Source organism: Conger conger, chromosome 13, assembly GCF_963514075.1.
Source record: "Conger conger chromosome 13, fConCon1.1, whole genome shotgun sequence".
Classification (NCBI taxonomy): domain Eukaryota; kingdom Metazoa; phylum Chordata; class Actinopteri; order Anguilliformes; family Congridae; genus Conger; species Conger conger.
Window position 1 is genome coordinate 47,575,416 of NC_083772.1, and position 27,555 is coordinate 47,602,970.

Consider the following 27,555-nt stretch of genomic DNA (forward strand, 5'->3'; position numbering starts at 1 on the left):
GTATGAAATCATGTTCAATGGCAACAATGAACAACATTATTTAAGACACATATAACAAATGAATAGGCGGCCAAGCATTTCGGCACATGATTCAAATTAGAGATGGAAGAACCAGCATTAATTCACCAAAAGTTTAAAATTTAAAAGCACAGGTGGAAAGTCCAGGGTTCAGAAAGCAGTTCCTGCCATGCATTTCATCCACCTGTGAAACCCGCTGATTTCACTAACATCCCCCTGGCTGAAGAACTGTGCTAATCAGCAAATCCACATGACTGGAAAAAAATCCTGGGGAGGACTTTTACTTTCTCAACCTGGATCAGAGCTTCGAACAAAATTAGGTCACAGACACACACTGCTGATCACTTTAAAATTTCACATTTAATATTGATGCTGCAGAAATTTCAACCCATTTTCCAAAAATTTCTAAATAAAAACAAACAAACATCCTTAGTGGTTGCTAGTCATCGTTAGCCTTGTTGTGCACTCTTATGCAAATGGAAAATGATATCCTGTTCACAAGCCTTGTGCTTTTACCCAACAAATACGTTTTTGGAGGTCAGCTGTCTTGTTGAATGCAGCTCTGCCTGAACAGACACGTCAGTTTGGGCAGATTTCTGACAGTTATACAGCCCAACATGGCCTACAGGCAGATTTCAGACAGCTATACAGCCCAACAAACTATACTGCCCCTCCAAGACTCACTGTCAGGATGACTGGATCCCCGATTCTAACAGCAGTACAGTAGAAAAGGCAGCAGTTAGGGCAAAAAATCCCATCAAAACTGTTCAATTCACAAACTGAATTTAAATACTGTTTTTATTGAAATTGAGCTTCAGCCCTGGTGAACGGATTACCGTTCCAGTATAGCTGCTCTGCGAAGAGGCATGGTACAACATGAAAACTCAACTAGTTTCTCTCAATTAAACACTTTTGGGTACGATGGTAGTGACAGCTGGCAGAGAAAAATCTACTACATTTTCTTCCCCAGACACTCCAGGAGGAGACAATTTAAATGTAAAGAGATTACATTTTCAGCTGGTCAGTGGACAAGCAAAGCAAACCAGTGGGACCTATGGGTGATTCTGGGTGGATACTGCTTCATGCTATATGGGCCACCTGTAAACACAAGAGTGGGCTATGCACCAAGTTACAATATGCAAGGAAACAAAGTAACATACAACTTGGGAATGCAAATTACAGTTAAAACCGGAACATTATATTATGAATCACTCAAACTGAAATAACATGATTCAGGGAACACAAATCAAGTTATAAAAAGATTCACAAAGAATTACTTCATCTGATAGTTTGTGTGAAATAAATTAAAACTTTCACATAAAGAATATGCCATCATTAGAAACCTACAATAGGTTTGGGTCCACTCAAATAAAATCAGCTACTTAAGTCAAAACCTCCAATTTGGACACCTTGATTGCAACAGCTTAAAAGTACATATGTAGCACACATCAATGCATCTGCTACAATCTATAATACTTTTGTCTTGTAAGTTAAGTCTTTGAAAATCACTTCAAGCAGTAAATCTTGCAAAATGTCTTTCTAAATTACTTCAGTTGTTGGCAAAGGGGACAGCAGCATAATCTGTATTGGTGTGGCCACTCCACATCCCAGCTGGCTGGCCAATCTGTATTGGTGTGGCCACTCCACATCCCAGCTGGCTGGCCAATCTGTATTGGTGTGGCCACTCCACATCCCAGCTGGCTGGCCAATCTGTATTGGTGTGGCCACTCCACATCCCAGCTGGCTGGCCAATCTGTATTGGTGTGGCCACTCCACATCCCAGCTGGCTGGCCAATCTGTATTGGTGTGGCCACTCCACATCCCAGCTGGCTGGCCAATCTGTATTGGTCTGGCCACTCCACATCCCAGCTGGCTGGCCAATCTGTATTGGTGTGGCCACTCCACATCCCAGCTGGCTGGCCAATCTGTATTGGTGTGGCCACTCCACATCCCAGCTGGCTGGCCAATCTGTAGTGGTCTGGCCACTCCACATCCCAGCTGGCTGGCCAATCTGTATTGGTGTGGCCACTCCACATCCCAGCTGGCTGGCCAATCTGTAGTGGTCTGGCCACTCCACATCCCAGCTGGCTGGCCAATCTGTATTGGTGTGGCCACTCCACATCCCAGCTGGCTGGCCAATCTGTAGTGGTCTGGCCACTCCACATCCCAGCTGGCTGGTGAACTTCATTACTGAACTTGTGCCACAGTAAATGCGCAGTACTATTTACTTCATAGACCCATTAAAAGTCCTTGAACGTATTTCTTTCAGGGCTGATAGCACCTTCAGAAACTATGCCCAGTTCTGGGAAGACTTTATTCTGACATGCAGTTACGTTGTAACTTTGACCCATACAACACGTGTGATTCACTGACCAGGACCCCTTATGCCATGCAGTCTTCATTAATTACACGTGAAATACAAAATAAATCCCTTCACAACAAACGGAAAATGTTTAATTTACTATTTTGTGACCGGCACAAAATAAGGAAGCAGAAAACTTCCATGGCGAAAGTTAATGGTAATTAAGGCTGAGTATGTGTCATGGAAAGCATTGTCCGAAGTCACGGAGCAGTCGCGGCAAAGTTGTTTAAAAAAAGGTTTATTTTTATTTTCATTAACTAACAGATCTCATGCGCAGGAGTGTAAAATGTTTGCAGCTAGCAACAGAAGTGCTTGAAGTTTCAAAAAACCCAATGAGCAACCAGCGGCTAGGAAAAATTGTCTACCAGTAAAATACATTGGGGGTGCATTTAATTGCTTAATTAGGTCCGTCGCAAAGAACGAGTACGCCGTTTCGGCTAATTTAAAAATAATGAATTAATAAAAAATAAAACAAACAGTTACCGCGTGTACATTTTCATGTATTATTTTCCTACTACATGTTGTGCATTGCTAAATTTGGTCTTTGATGGAGCGCCTCTCATCACTGAATGTGACCAACAGTGTTGACAGGGGCTGTCATAGACCTACGTCTAATTGCAGCAACCGACTAGGATGGAAATCTCGATCCCGGCGCTTTTTAGTTGCTTCTTCCAGCAAGTGGCAAAATTGTTAAAATTCGTATGCCTATATACATAACACTGCGTGTTACGTTGACTTATCATCCAAAACTGCTGAAACGTCACAGAATGCAAACATTTTTTAAATAAATTGCAAAAAAAATGGGGAAAGTCACAGAAATGCCAAGATGGCAAATACCCAGCCTTAATCACAGTCAGACTGCGCACGTTACCGCCAATCAGCAAGTCTGGTATCGGGTGAAAATGCGTTTCTTCCATTTATGCACTGTTCTCATTCTGATTGTATATACATCAACTACATCTCAAGGAAAATTTACAGGGAAAATACGTTGCCAGCCCAGGCTTAAGCTGTTAAGATATCCAGACGGTGCGTTCAAGACAGAGAACCTTCACGACGAACTGTTTGCAGCAAACGGTTACTGTTGAATGATTTTAAATGAACATTCCATTTAGTTGGTCACTAACGCAATTGTTATACCATTGGATGCGACTTAGATTTAACAATTCCAACTTGCCGATTCGTTGCTTATCTGTGATAAATTAAAAAAAACCAAATATTACATTGATTAAAGTGTAACAGCTAAATAATTGTCCACGTTTGTTCTCTCTGCGTCTTCCCCGTCACTGGCCATTTATGTTCGCAGCGCATTATCTTTTCAAATGGTTAGCTAACATTAGGTAATGTTCGTGGCGAACAGAAAAAAAGTTTGAATATGTTTGTGAAGGTTAGCTAACATTTGCAGTATTGAACGCACCTCTGGTTTACCCAAATCGTTGCAAGTATGGGGGCGTCGATCACATTTCAGGCTCCAGATGTAAACACTGAAAGCCAAATATTTCATAGGTGTTGAATATTCAGAAATTACATCACTCTTTACTGTTTTACTTGCATAGTGTTCTGTGGTCATAATAGTAAATGCAAGCTACCGGACAAAAACCTTACCACATGTCCCCACACGCATGTTCTAGTGCAGAGGGGTAACTCAGTTTTCAGGGGTCATGTTTAGCCAATAAATTACTATGGAACATGAAATGTGACTGAACATACAGTACTAGTTTGGACACACCTCGCCCTTTTCTGGCACTTTTGATGAATGTTTTATTTTCTCTGTTTGTAATCAAACAATTCATATGTGGTGAAAGTGCAGATTCTCTGCTTTTATTAAAACACGTTTTTATACATTTTGGTTTCACCATGTACTAATCACAGCACTCCACTCTCCCCCATTTCAATGTTTGAGACAAATTAAGATAAAATAAAATAGTATGTTTTGTATTTGGTTGCATATTCTTTGCATGCCATGACTTCCTGATATAGCGATACTATAATTCTTTGCATTTGAATGGATCTCTATGGGAATTGGGGGGTGGGACTAGATTTGGTTGTAAATTATTCTGATACAGTATGGAAAACATTTTTTGGCTAAATGGCTTTAAGTGACCAAGGGTCCAAGGTATTAAATCAGCCTCAAACAACCGTGCTGCTACTAGATATACAGTAGATACTTCAAGGGTTGCTTCTCCTGAATAATTCTTCCATTGAGTTCAACAGGAAAATTAGTCAGGAGAAATGTCCCTTGTAGTATCTACAGCATATCTGGCAGCAGCACAATGGCTTGAGGCTCATCTGATACCTTGGACCCGTGATGATGTAAAAAATAGTATGATGTATAAAACGTATTGTAATTACTACATGGTGAAATCAATGTACAAAAATACCCTTGAATAAATGCTGAGAGTCTGCACTTTGACCACTTATGAATTGTTTGATTACAAACAGAGAAAATAAAACATTAATAGGGAAAAAGCAGAAAAAGGCAAAGTGTGTCCAAACTTTGGGCGGGTACTGTAAAAGCAACAATCATGTAGTGAGGAACATTTGGTTTTTGTACAGGTCATGACTCAAGACACTTACGCTTAACATACACAGAAGTTTGTGTGATGAGAGGGGGATATGGAACAAAGAAAATAAAGTAGAGTGGTCTGAATTTAACATTAGGCCTACACACACGCATACAACACAAGCTTGCTGTAATTGCATGAGAAAAGATGACTGACATGACTGACATCTCTCATTTCTAGAGTGCAAGTTTCCAACAGATCCTGATGCGAGAACACAGCCGTATTCCCCATGATCCATAGTGGACTAAATGCTACGCTCGGCACATCTGGGAGAATCCCTTGAGCAGACCAGACCTGAGGCCGTCAGTCCAAATCCAAAGCAGCCAGTGAGACGGCCCCTCCTCCCCGTCCGGCCTGGGAGGGCGTTACCAGAGCGACGGCAGCCATGTCCTCCCCCGACCCCGCTCACGTGGTCTTCAGGGCCTCTATGTGGATCACCGGCCACACCCCGCAGAGGAACTGCCAAACACACCACACCAGACCTCACTCAAACATGACTATGTCAAACACACAGATCACCACACCAGACCTCACTCAAACATGACTATGTCATACACACAGATCACCACACCAGACCTCACTCAAACATGACTATGTCAAACACACAGATCACCACACCAGACCTCACTCAAACATGACTATGTCATACACACAGATCACCACACCAGACCTCACTCAAACATGACTATGTCAAACACACAGATCACCACACCAGACCTCACTCAAACATGACTATGTCAAACACACAGATCACCACACCAGACCTCACTCAAACATGACTATGTCAAACACACAGATCACCACACCAGACCTCACTCAAACATGACTATGTCAAACACACAGATCACCACACCAGACCTCACTCAAACATGACTATGTCAAACACACAGATCACCACACCAGACCTCACTCAAACATGACTATGTCAAACACACAGATCACCACACCAGACCTCACTCAAACATGACTATGTCATACACACAGATCACCACACCAGACCTCACTCAAACATGACTATGTCAAACACACAGATCACCACACCAGACCTCACTCAAACATGACTATGTCAAACACACAGATCACCACACCAGACCTCACTCAAACATGACTATGTCAAACACACAGATCACCACACCAGACCTCACTCAAACATGACTATGTCATACACACAGATCACCACACCAGACCTCACTCAAACATGACTATGTCAAACACACAGATCACCACACCAGACCTCACTCAAACATGACTATGTCAAACACACAGATCACCACACCAGACCTCACTCAAACATGACTATGTCAAACACACAGATCACCACACCAGACCTCACTCAAACATGACTATGTCAAACACACAGATCACCACACCAGACCTCACTCAAACATGACTATGTCAAACACACAGATCACCACACCAGACCTCACTCAAACATGACTATGTCAAACACACAGATCACCACACCAGACCTCACTCAAACATGACTATGTCAAACACACAGATCACCACACCAAATCTCACACACATATTACTCCATCATACACACAGATCACCACACCAAATCTCACACACACATTACTCCATCATACACACAGATCACCACACCAAATCTCACACACACATTACTCCATCAAACACACAGATCACCACACCAAATCTCACACACACATTACTCCATCAAACACACAGATCACCACACCAAATCTCACACACACATTACTCCATCATACACACAGATCACCACACCAAATCTCACACACACATTACTCCATCATACACACAGATCACCACACCAAATCTCACTCACACATTACTCCATCATACACACAGATCACCACACCAAATCTTACTCACACATTACTCCATCATACACACAGATCACCACACCAAATCTTACTCACACATTACTCCATCATACACACAGATCACCACACCAAATCTCACACACACATTACTCCATCATACACACAGATCACCACACCAAATCTTACTCACACATTACTCCATCATACACACAGATCACCACACCAAATCTCACACACACATTACTCCATCATACACACAGATCACCACACCAAATCTTACTCACACATTACTCCATCATACACACAGATCACCACACCAAATCTTACTCACACATTACTCCATCATACACACAGATCACCACACCAAATCTCACACACACATTACTCCATCAAACACATAGATCACCACACCAAATCTCACACACACATTATTACTACATCATACACATAGATCACCACACCAAATCTCACTCAAACATTACTCCATCAAACACATCGATCACCACACCAAATCTCACACACACATTATTACTACATCATACACATAGATCACCACACCAAATCTCACTCAAACATTACTCCATCAAACACATCGATCACCACACCACATCTCACTCAAACATTACTCCATCAAACAAATCGATCACCACATCATACCAAATCTCACACACATCATTACTACATCAAACACACAGATCACCACACCAAATCACAACAGATCATCTCACTGATTCACAGGCTCTCTGCTTCACAGACTCAGAGGCTGCCAGTGTATCAGTCTCTAAAACCAAGCAACACATCCTGGTTTTTAAAAGTGTGAAAATAAAACTAAAGCATACTTACCTTTACCTTTGGTCTGTGCTTGAGGTAGGTAGTCCTTGTTTGGAGGCTTTGGACAGGGGTAAAGGACATTACTGTTAGACCCATGTAGTTACTGTTCACCACGGCACATCAGCATTAACTTTACATTCTCATAGAAGGGCCACAGTCCTATGTGAACAGCCACACTGGGTTTATATTGCATTACATTACACTCATTTAGCCAAGGCTATAATCATGTAACTTTATATTTGTACATCCCGACTGAAATCTGCTGAAGCTACTTTTTTTTAAACAGTTGACCAGTTCAGACCAACTCCCATTGCTTGACATGTTGTGACCAGCTTGACCATCTTGAGCTGGATTACAGCAGGGATATGTGTAGTGTTGGGTTCATTGAAAGACAAGCCATCAGCCATCGTATTGTCAGGAGTGGGGTTTCCATCCAACGGTTTTTATACAAATTTTGGATTTGCGCTGAAGTAACTCTAATGAAATTGCCTGAAATAGGTGGATAAGCTGGCATACTGAAGAGAAGATGCAATAAAGGGTGATGTGAACAGATTTGTTGAATAAACGATGATGTGAGGGGGGCACTTGCATGCTTCCGCTCCAGGAAGCCCAAAAAAGACCTTTACTTTCCTCAGAAGTCACATTGAGATTAAAACCTCTTTTACAAATGAGACCTAGCCAAGATCGGGTCAAATAGCAGCATAACAAAATCACGATCACAAGACCATTACAATACAGTACTCTCCATAAATATGTAGGTATATACAATTGCAAGTGCATTACAAGTATATCCCTCCAAATAAGTAATCTAGTTGCTCCATCTTCAGTCCTTCACATAATAGTCACGGATAGAAATACACACCGATTTATTTTGATGACGTTTTGGAAATTTGCTTAACCTTTGGATGGAAAGTTAACAGGTATCTGTCAGGCTCCATGTCGGTCTTTCCCTTACCTAAAGAGAATGTGCAGGTAGGACCCCAGCCCAGTGAGGACGTGCCACCAGGCATGGAGCTGGGTAACTGCCCCTACCACTGGGGGCAGCCTCTCCCTGGTACTCCTGTGTGTGTGGAAGGGGGGTCAAACACATGTAGCCATCATTCACTCATACAGATGAACTGACTTAATAATAATACAAGTGTCAGGTGAAGTGTCACTGTGGATACTAGCTGTATTTTCTTCATTTCAAATACTACTTCGAGTCACAGGGATAGCCTAGTCCAAGCACAATGAAGAAAGACAGTTGCTTCCGAAAGTAAAAATAAAGCTGTGTATTTTCTCATAGTTTCTATCTTAACAAACACAAAGCAATGCCCAACGGATATGAGTAGGAGGAAGACCATTCATGCACAGCTCAACAGAGGAACTACTGCAGCACAGTGACTGAATGACCTGCTGCCTGTAACCCTCACACTTCTTGCTGAAGCTACAGCTACCTGCACATAGCCCCGTGGGGTTGCTACCTGCACATCGCCCAGTGGGGTTGCTACCTGCACATAGCCCTGTGGGGTTGCTACCTGCACATAGCCCAGTGGGGCTGCTACCTGCACATAGCCCCGTGGGGTTGCTACCTGCACATAGCCCTGTGGGGCTGCTACCTGCACATAGCCCTGTGGGGCCGCTACAGGCACATAGCCCTGTGGGGCTGCTACCTGCACATAGCCCAGTGGGGCCGCTACATGCACATAGCCCTGTGGGGCTGCTACCTGCACATAGCCCTGTGGGGCCGCTACATGCACATAGCCCCGTGGGGCCGCTACCTGCACATAGCCCAGTGGGGCTGCTACCTGCACATAGCCCTGTGGGGCTGCTACCTGCACATAGCCCTGTGGGGCTGCTACCTGCACATAGCCCTGTGGGGCTGCTACCTGCACATCGCCCTGTGGGGCTGCTACCTGCACATAGCCCTGTGGGGCTGCTACCTGCACATCACCCTGTGGGGCTGCTACCTGCACATAGCCCTGTGGGGCTGCTACATGCACATCGCCCAGTGGGGCTGCTACCTGCACATAGCCCTGTGGGGCTGCTACCTGCACATAGCCCTGTGGGGCTGCTACCTGCACATCGCCCTGTGGGGCTGCTACCTGCACATAGCCCTGTGGGGCTGCTACCTGCACATAGCCCTGTGGGGCTGCTACCTGCACATAGCCCTGTGGGGCCGCTACATGCACATAGCCCTTTGGGGCTGCTACCTGCACATAGCCCTGTGGGGCCGCTACATGCACATAGCCCTAGCCCTGTGGGGCTGCTACCTGCACATAGCCCTGTGGGGCTGCTACCTGCACATAGCCCTGTGGGGCTGCTACCTGCACATAGCCCTGTGGGGCCGCTACATGCACATAGCCCTGTGGGGCTGCTACCTGCACATAGCCCTGTGGGGCCGCTACATGCACATAGCCCTGTGGGGCTGCTACCTGCACATAGCCCTGTGGGGCCGCTACATGCACATAGCCCTGTGGGGCCGCTACCTGCACATAGCCCTGTGGGGCCGCAAGCTACAGTGGGCTTTAGCCTGGTCCTGTCCAGATAAGATAACACACTGTGGTGACCATCCACGCAGCAGAACAACGTCTGAGCACTGCTTTTCTAGCAGTGGAAAATGTACACAAGGTGAGAAATTGACTTTAATACTCCGGCAGGAATTCTCTGATTTACCTTAGCGTGTCACAGAGATGATTGTCGATGTTCCACAGCAGAAAGCCAATCATGAACACGCTTAGAGAGGTGTAGGAGAGGGGGCGGAGCCATGGATACACCCTGCAAGTGCATGACAAAGAGTGGGTTCTCAACTGGGCACTTGGACACATTTAGGCACTCTGGAACTGGGAAAAAAATCATAAAGGTGGCATTTCCACTAACACCGAGACACTTACCATGTAACTATGAATACAGACCGCAGCACTAAGCAACCAACCAGTATCCCATACATGACCTAGAGAAAACAAGAAAACACTTTGTGAATGACACACAACACTGTTTACACTGTATATACACTCAGCAAGCTCTTTATTGGGTATTTATTAGACTTATTGGTCTTCTGCTGATGTAGCCTATCCCAGCTTGCTCATGCAAATATTTAATCAGCCAATCATGCGCCAGCTACTGAATGCATGAAAGCATGCAGTCATGGTCATGAGGTTCTGCTGTTTTTCAGACCAAAGAGTGGGGAAGAAACATGATCAAAGTGATTGAACGTGGAATGATTTTTGCTGCCAAACAGGGTGGTTTGAATATCTCAGAAACTGCTGATCTCCAGTGATTTTCATGCACAACAGTCTCTAGAGTTTGCAGAGAATTATGCAAAAAACTAAAAACATCCACTGAGCAGCAGTTCTGCGGGCAGAAACAAGTTGTTAATGAGAGAGGTCAGAGGAGAAGGGCCAGACTGGTCAAAGCTGACAGGAAGGTGACGGTAACGCAAATAACCACAGATTACAACAGTGGTGTGCAGAAGAGCATCTCTGAACACATAACGTGTCAAACCTCTAAGTGGATAGGCTACAGCAGCAGAAGATTTAATAAAGTCTAATAAATACCTAACTAAGTGCTCACTGAGTGTATTTTATCATTTTTTCCAAGGTCTGTTTTTCCCCCAAGCACACAAGATATCGGTGTTTTTATTTCCTAAAAATGCTCTGACTTGAAATCTGCCCAAATGTTTTTCACTGGTTTTTCACTTGAACCTGTGTTTTCTTCATTGTGCGTGTGACCAAACAGACCAATGAGCATGAGCAGAGACTGAAACTATTACACTTCCTGGTGCCCGGTCGGGCAGACTCTTTGCCCATACGTTTCTATTGGCGTCACTGTCTCTATATCATACACTCGAACCTATCAAGGGAATTACCATTTCAGTCCAACAGTGTGTTTAAGACTACAGATGAGGACCATCTAAAACATTTGGGGATTAGCTCCTTGTTTCCAGTTTTCAACGGTGCTATATAGTCTATATAGTCTATAGCAGGGATGGGCAACTCCTGGAGGGCCGATGTGTATGCCAGATTTTGCCAGTTACACCAGTTGCTGCCACCTGGCTCAATCAGTTAATTAACCATATGCACCATGACCGATTCACTTGTAAATTAGACCACAAGAAAATGATACAAGACAAGAACATTTATCAGCTGCTGTTTATAACACGGAATGGGCCAATTTAATAATGAAGAGCAGAAGTTGTTCTGAAATCCAGAAACAGACAGCCCTCATTGCCCACCCTGCTCAATAGTGTTTAATGTACGGCTGTGAACACTAAGTTCATTCAGTTCTAAGTCTCACCACTAGGTGGTGCTACATCAATATTGAAATGAACACACACAAATAAATGAGCTTAACCTCAACAATTTAACTGGCAAACATCCCTCCTGTTCAACACCTCTTGAGCATTTTTGGTCCGACTACTCCGCAATGCTTTGAGAAACACATGAAACCAATTTAGCAGCTGTTGGGTGCCACAGCCTCACACCAAGAAGGGGATCTGTGTCTCAAACGGAGCAATACCACACAAACAAAACGGCCTCAGACGGAGGTAAACAATAACAGCATTGTGTCCACGAGTCACTGCGTTCTTATCTGGAACATTCATCCAGAAGTACACACAGTCTCGTCATTCAGCCTTCTGCGAAAACACTTTGACGAATCAGACCCGGCTACTTGTGCATGACATGGCGAGGCATTTAGGACTTCTGTGATCATTTCAAACCTCTAAGAAGATACCGCAGCAGAACACTTCATACGTCTAAAAAATTAGTCTATTAGATATTTGTGAAAGTGCTCACAAAGTGTGTAATTCCATAACCTAGCAGTACAGTTAAAAGCAGGTAATATGTGTTTTGAATTCCAGCCAGGAGACTGGAGGAAGTAGGCAAGAAGAACACTCAGACCCAGGGACTGGATGCTGTGCATTCCTCAGGGTTTAATCTCTCGCTTTTTAACAAGGCACACGAGGGAGAGGGAGAGGGAAATGCGGTTGGCAGCGGGGGGAAATTCCCCGAGCCTGACCCCTCGCGATGGCTTCCTGAAGGAGCTGGAGTCAGCTGGTCTCCATAGAAAACAGATGTGGGGGGGGAGACTTTTCCTGGAAAAAAAACCCCTATCTGGACCACCATCGCAGCAACAACACAACCCCACCCCACCCCACCCCACAACACAACACAACACAACACAACACAACCTCACCCCACAACACAACACAACCCCACCCCACAACACAACACAACACAACACAATCCCACCCCACAACACAACACAACCCCACCCCACAACACAACACAACACCCCACAACACAACACAACACTCACACAACCCTCGAAGCAACTGGGCTGCCAAGCAACGCTCCTCAGGAAACACACCGGTCTTAAGATCCTGCCCCACATCTCATTTTTATTTTTTTAATTAATAGAAAAATGAAAATGGCATTTGTGGAAGGCAACCAGGCAGAATATCTGATTTTTCAGAAGGGTTGATAAACCACATTACTGGCATAGTTCTATGTTTGAGGAAAGTAGCACTGGGGTTGATGTGTTCATTTCATACCAGGGTATTGTTACAACATACCTAAAATAGATCCTGTTTTTTTGGTGCAACTGTTAATAATAATTTTATTTCAGGTGAAGCTTAGCAGAGCCATTTAAACCCAGGCTTCAGCATTGGACTACAATGGCACTAGTTTAACATTGGATTAAAACAAAGTTAAATTCACAGTCATTATTATATTTGAGGTGATCAGGCTTAGAGGAGTCTAAACTTCCTGTGTCAAACCATTACCACAGCTTGAGCTCAGAGACCACACAGAAAGCTGACTGTAAGCACACAGAAAGCTGACTGTAAGCACACAGAAAGCTGACTGTAAGCACACAGAAGGCTGACTTTAAGCACACAGAAAGCTGACTGTAAGCACACAGAAAGCTGACTAAGCACACAGAAAGCTGACTGTAAGCACACAGAAAGCTGACTGTAAGCACACAGAAAGCTGACTAAGCACACAGAAAGCTGACTTTAAGCACACAGAAAGCTGACTGTAAGCACACAGAAAGCTGACTAAGCACACAGAAAGCTGACTTTAAGCACACAGAAAGCTGACTTTAAGCACACAGAAAGCTGACTGTAAGCACACAAAAAGCTGACTGTAAGCACACAGAAAGCTGACTTGAAGCACACAGAAAACTGATTTTAAACACACAGAAAACAGGGGCACTACTGACCTGATGGAATACCGGCTCCTTCCACTGTAAATAAACCTGCAATATTCACATCATCAGTCAAGGAGCATCTTTTCCAAAAGCAGAATAAACACATTCAAGTACCAGCAGCACTGACAGACGGGATAATGTATTTGTGTCAGTAACAATTTCACTATAATGTGGTTCATTTTTCCTATGAAATACAGGGCCTTTCTTTATCACTGAAGACGTTTCAATAGATGCACAACTTTTATATGAACAGAAAAAGATTTTTTTTTATGGAAAACTAACAGCTAAAAGGTAACTACACTCCGCAGCGAAATAGTGGAGCAGTTTAAATGGCCTCGCACCTCTCTGGGAGACAGACTGGCAATGTTCCCATGGAAGTTAAGTGTAATTTGTGTGTAAAGGCCTATGCGCACTAAGAATTATAATGATAACTATAACTATAACGATGAGAGCATTCACACTGATGAACGTTAACGTTCTGTAAATAGTCTCTCGGCTACATCTGCCAATTTGCATGTGATGCCTTATAAATTTAGTTGGATTTTGATTTGCTGTCTACGTTATCATTCACGACGCTCTGAAAGTGATGGCAACGATATCATTTGTCACGGTCGTTGTCCTTAGTTCAGCTGTGGACTCTGCCACCCACTTGAGTTAGAATGGTTTTTAAAACAACATATTTATAGTTATACTTGTAGTTATCGCTCTTAACTCTAATCAGAACACGCAAGCTGAGCCAGTTCAGCGAGTCCCTGGCCCAATCACTCTTCACGTGCTCCAATCACACTGGGTCTCCTGGACATGTTATCTTCAAGCAAACGCATCAATAAACGGCTTTAGCCTTCTCTTGTAAAGACCTGAAGTATGCACAGCATCACACCCTGCCCTGGTGACCTCCAACAAATTATTTAGGATTCTTATTAACCCTTTCAGTCCCAAGCCCAATATGAAATGGCTCTGCACAAATCCCAAGGGGTTTTGGCTTCGGTTGAGAAATTAGTAGGGGCTCAGGACAATAGTATAGCAGCCCCTTTTAATTGGTTTAAAAGGTATAAGGTGGAGAGTGTCATATGGGTTAAGAAACATTGGTCTGTAAAATGGGTGTAGATCCCGCTGGTCACCTCAGCTGTGGTGTGGCCCTGCACAGGAGAGGGAGGGCCCTGTGGGGGTCCAACCATGGCGGTTCTGAGGTTAAGCTGCCGTCCGCTCTCTGTGCAGAGCTAGCGGTGTGGGGGCAAGCCCGGACTCGCCAGATACGGCTTCTGAGCCGCTGTCATAGCAACACGCTCAACCTCGACAGGTAAGATACACCTGTCACAGGAACTCTTCCAAGATGAGGAATGTGGAGCGGGTTTATTTCAGTGCAGAATGCCAAAAGGGACAGGGCCAGGGATTAATTACCAGTTTCTGAACAATGAGCTGCCAAAAGCTGACACCCATTACTCACAAATAATACAGACTGAAGTAATTAGTGAACAGAGACACAGCCACAGACACAACTCATTATACCAGTGTATATACAAAAGGACTTTTCCAAATATGTTCTGTATAAATTATGTAAATATAATATTATGGAGAGAATCATGTCTGTGCAAGAAAATGAAGAAATACTGGAAGCAAATAGTAGTTCTCAATTGGCCATCTGCAGCAATGTTTCATAATGAAACTATTGACTATAAATTGTCATTTTGAACCATGAATTTATGTATTTGTCAACCCTCCCTAAAACAACAATCATGAGACATAACAGGAAGAAAATCAGACTTACTACAGTGACGGCAATACTGAAGGTTAACAAGATGACAATGGGGATATAATTGACCGTGTTCTCCTGCCTGAAGCATTCATATCTGCAAAAAACAATAATAATAATAAATAAGTTGTAAAAATCTGCATTTACAAACAATTGATCACCATTGCATTTTCTGAAAAGTCTGGACAAAGATATTCAGTATTGATGGGCTTGAACCGGTTCAGACCAGGCTAAACCGGACCACTCCCAGCCTGTAGAGAAAATGTATGTGCCCCTCAGAAGGTCTGCAGATGCGCTTCAGAGTGTCCTCAAATACCCCTGACAGACTGCCGATGCCAAGATGGGCCCAGCAGGGTGGGTCTCTGGAGACAGGGTAATGGTCTGCAGTTTGCTGGCAGCACGCACAGAGGCTCTGCTCCGACTCCCTCAGAGCCACACAGGAGCGGCCCCAGAGAGAGACCGCCATGCAGCAGCAGTGCTCTTTCATCACTATGCAGGCCAACCCAAATTCGAACTGCGGAGTCACTTACTCGGGCAAAACATTTCCTAAAATATTTGCCTTCTGGCAACACCGGTTTTTCTCTTGGCACGGAGATGTGTGTGGGGTTAGTGGCGCGGTTAAGCGGTTAATTAAACGAACACAAACAAATGCTTCTCCTGAGGGATCTTCCTCTGAGGATGACTCATCAAGGAGCACGTATGCACCACACACCCAGGGTGCAGTCAGAGAGCCGTCAGATCTGCACCTAACCGATGGCCCAGGGTGCAGAGAGGACTTAGACCTCCACCTGACTGATGGTTCACTACACACCCAGGGTGCAGAGAGGACTTAGACCTCCACCTGACTGATGGTTCACTACACACCCAGGGTGCAGAGAGGACTTAGACCTCCACCTGACTGATGGTTCACTACACACCCAGGGTGCAGAGAGGACTTAGACCTCCACCTGACTGATGGTTCACTACACACCCAGGGTGCAGAGAGGACTTAGACCTCCACCTGACTGATGGTTCACTACACACCCAGGGTGCAGAGAGGACTTAGACCTCCACCTGACTGATGGTTCACTACACACCCAGGGTGCAGAGAGGACTTAGACCTCCACCTGACTGATGGTTCACTACACACCCAGGGTGCAGAGAGGACTTAGACCTCCACCTGACTGATGGTTCACTACACACCCAGGGTGCAGAGAGGACTTAGACCTCCACCTGACTGATGGTTCACTACACACCCAGGGTGCAGAGAGGACTTAGACCTCCACCTGACTGATGGTTCACTACACACCCAGGGTGCAGAGAGGACTTAGACCTCCACCTGACTGATGGTTCACTACACACCCAGGGTGCAGAGAGGACTTAGACCTCCACCTGACTGATGGTTCACTACACACCCAGGGTGCAGAGAGGACTTATACCTCCACCTGACTGATGGTTCACTACACACCCAGGGTGCAGAGAGGACTTAGACCTCCACCTGACTGATGGTTCACTACACACCCAGGGTGCAGAGAGGACTTAGACCTCCACCTGACTGATGGTTCACTACACACCCAGGGTGCAGAGAGGACTTAGACCTCCACCTGACTGATGGTTCACTACACACCCAGGGTGCAGAGAGGACTTAGACCTCCACCTGACTGATGGTTCACTACACACCCAGGGTGCAGAGAGGACTTATACCTCCACCTGATTGATGGTTCACTACACACCCAGGGTGCAGAGAGGACATAGACCTCCACCTGACTGATGGTTCACTACACACCCAGGGTGCAGAGAGGACTTAGATCTCCACCTGACCGATGGTTCACACCTCACATATGGGCTCTAGCAGACTGTAATGTGGCACACTTAGAATACTAAGTAGTAAGTACTTAGAATATGGTGATATGGAACACATCCATTACATTACATTACATTATTGGCATTTGGCAGACGCTCTTATCCAGAGCGACGTACAACAAAGTGCATACCCATAACCAGGGATAAGTGCGCTGAAAGACCGTAGAGGGAAGTACAATTTCAATTGCTACCCGTACAACAAAGATAAGGACCAGGGACCAAGGACCATCCCAAACAATGTTAACATTTATTAATGTTAAGATAATGTATAATGGGGATTGACCTAGTCTTTTAATATCACATCTCTCAACCTGGATCCCCAGCCCTGTAGATGTGTGGTTCTGGCTTTTGCTCACTGGGTTATAACCAGGCTTTAAAGTCAATAAAGACAGGAATACTTTGCTCTGCCTTGCTGAAGCAAATGTGCAGGGTCTGTGGGGGATGTGCAGAGGACAGAACGCACTTACAGGCAGTACACAAACACACAACAGCTGTAGATCATGGGCAGTTCGTCCAGTAACTGAGAGAAGAGAAGTGAAGAAAAGAAAGAGGGAGAGAGAACATGGGCATGTCAATCTCAGACCCAGAGGCCTGACGTAGAACATCTATCATCCAGGTCTCATTATCATATATCATCTATCATCCAGGTCTCATTATCATATATCATCTATCATCCAGGTCTCATTATCATAGATCATCTATCATCCAGGTCTCATTATCATAGATCATCTATCATCCGGGTCTCATTATCATATATCATCTATCATCCAGGTCTCATTATCATATATCATCTATCATCCAGGTCTCATTATCATAGATCATCTATCATCCAGGTCTCATTATCATAGATCATCTATCATCCGGGTCTCATTATCATAGATCATCTATCATCCAGGTCTCATTGTCATAAAACATCTCATCAACCAGGTCTTACTATCATCATCCACACATTCACATTCATTACAAGAGCATTCAATGACTGCAGAATGTCTATTATGTGGAAATTGTTTCCAGATAAGTAAAAAAAAGCATTTAATGTCAATCCTGGGATATTTTTGTGTTATTGGGGTATCATCTTTTTTGTGTGTTCGGCGATTTCCCAGCGAATTCCAAGGGAAAATTCAACCAGGCTATAGCTATATACTGAAGTCATTCTTGACGGCTAAAGATATTAATATCCTTCATCCATTTCCTGTCATTCAGATTTACAGCTGACAGGTATTAATGAGATATGACTTACTGTATCACCAAATGGTAAAATAAATAGTAAACCATCACATATACAACATATATACATCCTATATGCGCAAAAAAGATTGGACTTCGTCCTACGTTTCCTGAACTGTGCTCTTAAACATTTTAAGTACACTTAAACAATCAAGTGCCCAGGTTGAGGAAATAAGTCATTACAGACAGTCAATGCAAAAGCCCCTCGCCTGTGAAACAAATATCAACATGATCGATGCATGCAACTGAATAAAGAGGTAGTTAACACGTGTTCTGCAGTGCGTGAAGAGAGGGAATCAGTTTTCTGAGAGTTGCCTAACAGAGATTTAGATTTTTTATATGAAAAAAGTGTGAGATTACGTCAAGACAACCACACTTCCAAGCATGGAGTGCTTTTGTGTATTCCATTCTTATGTGCGAATGATGCTACGTACCTGCATCTCGTACTGCAGAGTCATGTGGAAGCACCAAGACCCAATCCCCACAGCTGAAACCAAACAAACAACCTAAATCAAAACCAGTCCTTCTGCCACCGTGACCCACTTCGTCACCTCCCATGAGCACCTCCCACAACTCCAGGGGAAGAGATTCTGGAAAACTGACTATTTAAAAGCCACACCCTGGCATTAAACCGGCGTTCTACAGGACTTTGGGCCTTTTGGCCATTGTAAGATCTAGCTGTCTAGACAGCACCTGAAGCTAATAAAGGGCATTCTGACATTATTTATACACTGACAGTGAGATGAGCTATCTGCCTTTATTCTTTTCAAATCATCAGTGGTAAATCAGGAGTGACAAGACAGAGACAATGTTCTTCTGAGTTCTGAGGCTTAAATGCTCCAATAAAACCAAACTGCAGTACTGACTGCACTGCTGTATGGACACCCTAATGATGCAACCCTGCAGCCCTGATGACAAAAACATGAACATTTTAGATTACAGACACCTGACACAGACACCGTTGCAGGACCTGCAGGGCATAAAAATGTCCAGTTTATTGCATTATCACTGTAAACCACACTGGTGTACAGCCAGAAAACAAAGGTTTTATCAGTCAATAGTGTTTGCTCAACGCACATCACGATTAAACCTGCCCATCTGTGCATACATACACACCAAGTGAGCGTTTTTTCACAAGCCTTACCTGCGAGTCCCAGGAAGGCGAACACATAGCGGATTTCCAGGCCATCTCTGAGTGTCTGGAGGGCACCGTAGATGGGAGGTAGGATCATGATGAGGTTGCTGACGGTGTTCCCTGTGGAATGAAACAGTGGCCAGAAGGGTCATTAACGCTACACAACACAACACGGCACAGCCTGTAGCCTAGTGGCAAGGTACATGACTGGGACCCAGACGGTTGGTGGTTCAAGCACCAGTATAAACACAGTAAGATCCACACAGCTGCTGGGCCCTTTAACAAGGTCCTTAACCTCACATTGCTCCAGGGGGGATTGTCCCCTGCTTAGTCTAATCAAATGTAAGTCACTCTGGATAAAGGCGTCAGCTAAATAACATATTACTTTCATTATTTTAAGAATGAGCGGTGGTGGGGCCTGCAGGGGTGTAGTACAGTCAGTGATTCCAAATGGAACGGGGAGTCAAGTTAATCAAATGGAATTACTTTCCCCATTTCAAAAGCTCAGGATCCTCCGACTAAGCTAGAGTGCTATGTAGTGCAGTAATGAAAAAACGCTGTATTTCCGCCTCCCACCACATACAGCCTGCTTCCCGCACAGCTATGTCCTTATCGGACCAGCCCTGGCTGAGTGCTCTCTCTCACCCTAGACCCCAGGCAAAACCGCCGACGGCAACGGCTCCTCTCTTTTTCCACCACGTTTTATGAACCGCCTGGCTTCGGCCAACGCTACTGGCTCCTTTCACACGACGACTTCGGTTTCCACTCAGCGATGCACTGTCACTTCCACTGCAACGTCACAAACCTGGGCCCTGAAAAGGCTGCATATGCAGGGATCTTGTGCCATAATCCCTGCTCGCCACCAGAAGGTGGCAAAGCACTAATCTTGTGCCTGTTATTGATGTCATTATTGTGTATTCAACCTGCCGCTATATCTTCCCGTGCTACTGAGCCTTGGAGTCTCCTGCCTTGAGAGGTCTCTCGAGTTCCATTGACTTGTTTACTTTGTACCCATGTTCATTTTTTCATACCCATGTGTATACCCATCCATTTTGCCATTTATCCCGGCTTTTGTGTCTCTGCACTTGGGTCCACACCGCACTCATCACGTTAGTTTTGAAGCGCAGACACAAACACAGCTGCCCACATCAGGTCACACTTGTCTTATTGCAGTCAACTGAACTTCAGAGTACTTCCTTTGACTTTAAAGTGCAGGCTGTGTACGTGAACCAATGACGACCTTCCTTTGACTGTAATTTCAGAACCAAGTAAAAAAGCATAGTAATCGAGAGCACCCTACTCGAACCTAAAACAGCCCCGCTGGTATGACATGCAAATCTAGACAGTGCTTTAATGTCCTGGGAACACCTGCACAGACAACATATCGGTTTCCCTGGGAGGGATATGAAGAGCCTTATTTTACAGCTCTAATCCTCTCTACCTCTCATTTACCTGGGCCAGGCTCATTCTTCTGAGTGTTACAGGAGATCAGCAACTTATCCTAAATGACAGTGGACCGTAATAGCCCAGCACTCTACATGTAACACGATATATCTAATGCTTAAAAGAAAATGGTTTAACTTTAAGCAGTGAGATGGATTTCATTTATAGCCTAATACACTTGTGTTATTTAAAAGGGTTTTTCCACAAAGCACACCCAGCCTATCAGCTTTACACAACCTCATTTTCAAATAAACTAGTCCGATATGTAAACACCAACACAACCACACCTGAGAACACTTTAGGGGCAAAGCACGCCTTCTTTACTGTAACACAAACACAACTGTAACGTAGTCTTTAATGAGTTACAAAGATCTTGGCTCTTTAACCAATGAGTTATGGGGGATTTCCTAATTGTTTTTACTGCGATAGCATATAAGCAATAATATTAACAAGACACTGCTTATTTCCAGCCTGGCTAAAGGAATGTAATGCAGCAGGGCTCTGCACTGAGGAGTGAGCTCAGAGATAAAGCCCACGGTTCATGAGGATCCCAGCTTAGCTCTTTGGAATGCAGGTACTCCTGGATATCACAGTGTCAGCTTCCTCAGGGTGAGTGAGGAGACCCTCTCTACCTCCATTTTAATTCAGTCCTAACAAAGATTACAAAGAATTCACTCCCCAGCCTACTGTGCAGTCTTTGATTGCACTACCGAGCAGAAGAAAAATGTCTTAACTAGCCAACCTATTTTTTTCCCACTATTGTTTTACATGTACACAGCACTGTCTAAGTAAAAGGATCCGCCCCCAAGGCCCTGAGACAGTAAAGTATCCCCACACCATCACACTACCACCACTGTTTGACTGTTTTTGCGGATTTGTTTTATGCTAGACTTATCAGTCCGAAGAGCATTACCCCGAAAGGATTGGGGAACATCCAGGTGCTTTCTTTGCAAACGTGCATTGATATTTATCTTGGTTAGCAGTGGTTCCCACCTTGCTACTCTTCCGCAAATCCCATTTCAGCCAGTCCCTGCCTTCTTATATTAGCATGTGATGTGCTCCCGAATGCAGACCACGGGTATACTGGATGAGAGGGTTGAGTAAGCAAAATGTTCTCAGTGTAGTGTACTTAAAATCCAAGATCATATGCGCATCTTTGCATGCGAGCGTATTGGGGAGCGCCCTTTTCTCTCCAACAGATCATACAGGAAGTGGCAAGGGCAGAGGGCAACACTTCCACCATACCTTTGGAAAATAGTATGGAGGAAATTTGCAGTATGTTCAGTAGACAGTACATATTCTGGGGACACGGTAGTTTCAGGCACACCCACACTCAGCAAAACCCTGGAAATATTTGTATCATCCAGGGATTTTATATACAGTAAATTAAATTTAGAGAAACTTTTTGCCTATTTATAACTTAATTCAGTGAACTCAGTTTGCATATGCAATAGTAGGCTAGTAAGCCATTTAGGACACAACCCCTGACTCCAAAGTACCACACTTTGTCATTGCCACCTCCAAGTTACACTTAAAGGGAAATGTTCTCTTAAAAATAATGGATAGGTCCTTAACCCTGTAATCTGCTTTACATGCAGCCTACACTCAGATGCAGCTCAATATTAAATGCAGTTTCTCTTAAGGGGGAAAAGATCATCAAGGTACTGTAATTCTGAAAAGGGTCTCCTGAGAGCAGGTCACATAAACTGGCCTTCTGTGGCAGATACATAAATGCCCAGCGGAGTCAACCACACACTTTCCCTGGATATCGGTTTCTTTCCCTTATTGAATATCCCTTGGTGACTGCTAAGGCATACAAACCTTTCTCAGCCCTGGAGGCCTGGGACAGGAGTCCGTTCTTGTTAAAATAAACTGACACATTTGGCTGAACAGCATCGCAGGACCAGTCTCTCCAAATAAGTTTTGCTACATGGAAAATCTTAGAAAGCAAAACAATACAAGCAATTAAGTATGCTAGATTGAAACCATTTGTAGCTGTTCTTAGAGTGCTGGAATGAGGAAAATCAGAAAGTGGAAATAAACACCACACATAGAATTCCCATGTCTTTGTACATTGTTTATATTTTTAATTTCAAAAGTAAATGTCTATTACACAAACAAGTTTCAACTTAGTGGCATTGCGAGAAAGAAAGGCGGTTTCTACCAAGTTACAAAAAAAGTTTGCTCTCCATTAACACATACTATGGAAGACAGACACCTTGAAAAATATAGAACAACCATGCTCAGTCATGATGCACTAGCAACCTGTGACATTTGTGCACTTCTGTACAGTCCTTGCTTGTCTAAAAAGCAATTGGGATGTTTCAGGGTGTGACCCTTTTTTCTTTGTGGGCTGTATCTGAAAAGCACACAGCCAGATTGTCCAGATGTGTCCTGTTAGATTGACTGGTTAGACAATAAATAGTTTTGATTGTCTACCCTTGGGTTTTGCCTGTGAAGACTGCATTTGTGTTTGAAGAGATGAACCAACATGAAGACCAGAGAGCTGTCTTTGGGAGAAAAGTAAGCCATTTTGAAGCTTAGAAAAGAGGGGAAATCAATCAGCAACATTGCACAAGCATTGGGTATAGCTTGGAATGTCCTGAAAAAGATGTATAAATATAGCACCTTTGTGATGTGGACCAGCATCTCTGAGGAATGTTTCCAGTACTTTATTGAATCCATCCATCCATCCATTATCTGAACCCGCTTATCCCGATCAGGGTCGCAGGGGGGCTGGAGCCTATCCCAGCATACATTGGGCGAAAGGCAGGAATACACCCTGGACAGGTCGCCAGTCCATCGCAGGGCACACGCACCATTCACTCACACACTCATGCCTACGGGCAATTTAGACTCTCCAATCAGCCTAACGTGCATGTCTTTGGACTGTGGGAGGAAACCGGAGTACCTGGAGGAAACCCACGCAGACACGGGGAGAACATGCAAACTCCACACAGAGAGGCAGCGGCCGACGGGGATTCGAACCCAGGACCTCCTTGCTGTGAGGCGGCAGTGCTACCCACTGCACCATCCGTGCCGCCCCTTATTGAATCCATTCCACAAAAAATCCAGGCTGTTCTTGGGGCAAAGGGAGGTCATACCCAGTAATATGTACCTAATAAAGTGGTCTGCGTGTACAGAACCCTGCAAGATTTTCACCAATACTTAAGACTAAATGCTACCAACAACAGCATTGTCCTTAGATTAGTCACACTGAAATGAATTTCCTTGAGGTCTGTTTTTTTGTGGTTCGTTTCAACAGTGGTTTGAAGTTTCCCCATACGTAACGTTAACTCATTGTCAGTTTTGAAAGTGTGAAGAAAGGTTGCCCTGAAACGCAGACGTGTACAAATATATCACGCTCGTTTGACCTCTAGTCTAGCTAGCTAATCTATCTCGTCACGTTATCTTGGCCATGGCCGTTTCGTCCATTACTAACTGGGGAAAGTAGTTCGTTCTAGTGAATAAAATAAAATAAAAATTGGTTAATGGCAAGAATATCTTAAACTAGCTAACTTAGTCTAGGCTAGCAACATCACTTTCATCACCTGTAGCTTGCTAGATAACGTTGCGCTAGCCTAGCTAGGAGTGGTTAGGCTAGCTATAAGTTAGCTAGCTGGCGATAGTTAACATGATTAACGTTAGTTTAGGTTTAAGTTAAGTTGGAACTTGAACAAAAAGCTAGCTCTCTAGCTATCAATAAATGTTGCCTTTCATAATGTAAACCGTTATCCCGAATGGAATATTACCATTAGCTAGCTAGCTCGACAAGATATCGTTTCATCAATAAATGTCACTTAGCTAGGACAAAGCTACGACGTTAGTAATTCGCACAGGCTGATTGGCTAGGTAACATTAGAATAAACGTTAGTTTGACGAAGTGTATCTTGAACCGTTAAGTAACTACAGCTACAAATCGCCTCAGGGCGTTTTTTTTTCTTTTTTCAAGCAAAGTAAGTTAGTAAAACGTTAGCCAACAAGCTTGATAGCATTTATTCCAAATAGATTAGCTACATTCCCTTTATTTAAACACTAGCGATCTAACTGGCTAGCTGTGGTAAATTAAGCCATTTGGGCTCGACGCAGTTCCTGAACCAGCATCGCTGCATCTAGCAAATAGAACACAAACAGAACCCGTCAGTCGCTTGGTGTATATATATTTTAGCTGATTAGCTTAATCTACTGTCCTCTGACAGGATAGAGGCCCTGTGCTTAGTAACACACATCAGGCATGCTTGCCTTCTTTGTTTCCGTAGCTAAAACAGCTGATCCCACTTAACACAGATTATCTGATAGGGTTACTTACAGAATTCGGCGATGTAAAATGACACGATGTAGTTGTCCTCACACCAGTCCAATGTTGATGTTGGGCGGCCCCAGTACCCATGTCTGTCCGAAGGAGCCATGATGGGGGAAACTGGAGCCTGGTACTAGAGGGAGGGCGTTTATTCACCATAGAAAAATATTTTTTTCCGAATGACCCACGGCAACTAGGTGGTACACCTGAGCTCAGGTGAGGGCACACACATCTAGCTAACGTTTCCCTTTTCTGAGTGAGTTCATTCACTCACTTTGTTAGCTAATCAACATTGGCTAACTTCGAAAACTTTCTTTAGTCAAAACAGTGCCATTCAGAAATACAAAAGGCTTAGTACACCACGTAGAAGTAGCTGTTCGTGTTCTGCGTTGTATTGTGATGGTGAATTAAGATTCCCAAGTCTGCCAAATGCTGTTTATTGCTTTCTGAATTGAAACATTACAATGTACACGTACAAACACACTATAGGGAAGAGGATAACGTAAGCAGTTGCAGTTTGATGATACTAACGGACTGGTCACCATGTTCGCCATCTACATAACATTTTAAAAGTAAAGAAAGACAAGAGTGTACCTGAATTGAAACACACGCAACACAATCAGGATGAGGATAGCTGCAGCAGTCCAAGCCAAGGAAAGAAGAGTAACGTTAAGTTACCGGACTAAGAACGAAGTTAGGGTCGCGATCACCCATGGTTACCAGAAAGAACATAAATGCCACCAAACAATAAGACAGGTTCTTACAGGAATGTTGGATTCCCAATAGAAACAACAAAGCTATTAGAACAATGAAATCGTGAAGAAAAATAGCATTGCTGTTTGGTGGAAGCATATCTCATTCTGTTACATCATCTTAGACACACAATTTCAGTGTAAAACAATGCATAGCCTCTATTAAATAAAATAGAACAAACTCCTGCCGGATATCCCAATCCTTATGCATAGCTAACCAGGAATGGCCACTGGGCGAAAAGTACACTTGGAGCCTGCTCAAAAGGGAATAAGATCACTCTACTCTAATAGGCACGTTCAAATGCTACGGCTGTACACATTAAAGATGATGCAAATAGATCCACTCAAGGGCTACACGCATTATACATACATTAGTAGAAACATTGCAAATATATGAAGTCTGAGCTCCAATATACTATTACCCTAGTCTTTAAAGGTCTTGGTTTGTGCAAAGTATTTTGATAGCCTTGAGGAAATGCCAAATACACAGTAAAAACAAGATATTCTTGGAAAAAGAATTTGGCTAACCGGCTCGACAGAAACCTTGGTAGGCACGGGTAAAAGGTTCTATTAGAACACACACGGCTGGTTAGGAGAGTATGTCCGTATCACAATATCTAAAAGGCAAAATAGCAGCACAGAAATTAAACTACAAAGAACAGCGGCTGAACACCGAGGTACAAAGGCGCAACTTTCCTTTTAACCGGAGGTCAAAGATTACCCGGGTCGCGGTGGCTACCAGACTGTCGTGCTTTGCCTTTGTTTATCACATTATTAAGTACACACATACACTGGAAAGGCCAGGACTCACAACAGATATTCCAAATCCAATCCTTGAACTACGAGCAGAGGCAAGTAATACCAGAGGGGCCCCGGCAGCAGTTGTCTAGCCCTGACGAGAACTTGCGATTTGTCCCACTGGCTTCACAAGAGATCCATAACTTTGTAAAGAAAAACCCAAAATCTTTGTAAATTTGTATGTAGGGATACTTTTTATTTTTTAGGTTTAATTCATATCTCATCTCAGAAAACATGCATGGACTTGTTTTGGAGATATTTGGCCGTAAACATGTTTTGTAATGTAAACATGCACTTTTTTTCTCCAGGGACTAAATCATATCTCTAAAAAATAAACGGACTTTTCATGCCATTTTATTTGTAAATGAGAGTAATCTGAGAACACTGTCCCACTGTGTAAAGATAAACACAGCACTCATAACAATAGCTGAGATATGGCCCTTAGCGATATGGCACAATTTGGCCATTTTTGGCACATTTATACCCGCCTGAAAACCAGTATCAGAAATTTCACCCGACCCCCTACTTCGAATATGTTG

The 27,555-nt window shown here is 43.8% G+C and overlaps 1 protein-coding gene across 1 annotated transcript; it reads right to left on the bottom strand.

Annotated features, from left to right (window-relative positions):
- Positions 1–4,647: 4,647 nt before the first annotated feature.
- Positions 4,648–25,660, bottom strand: acer3 (alkaline ceramidase 3). Its single transcript, XM_061218201.1, has 11 exons — positions 25,476–25,660; positions 19,733–19,843; positions 19,023–19,075; positions 17,829–17,881; positions 15,535–15,616; positions 13,779–13,814; positions 10,451–10,509; positions 10,233–10,334; positions 8,533–8,637; positions 7,590–7,635; positions 4,648–5,400 (listed from the first exon to the last, which is right to left on the bottom strand). Exons 1-11 carry the CDS (start codon positions 25,573–25,575, stop codon positions 5,347–5,349), a joined length of 801 nt encoding a protein of 266 aa, XP_061074185.1. The 5' UTR covers positions 25,576–25,660; the 3' UTR covers positions 4,648–5,346.
- Positions 25,661–27,555: the final 1,895 nt, after the last annotated feature.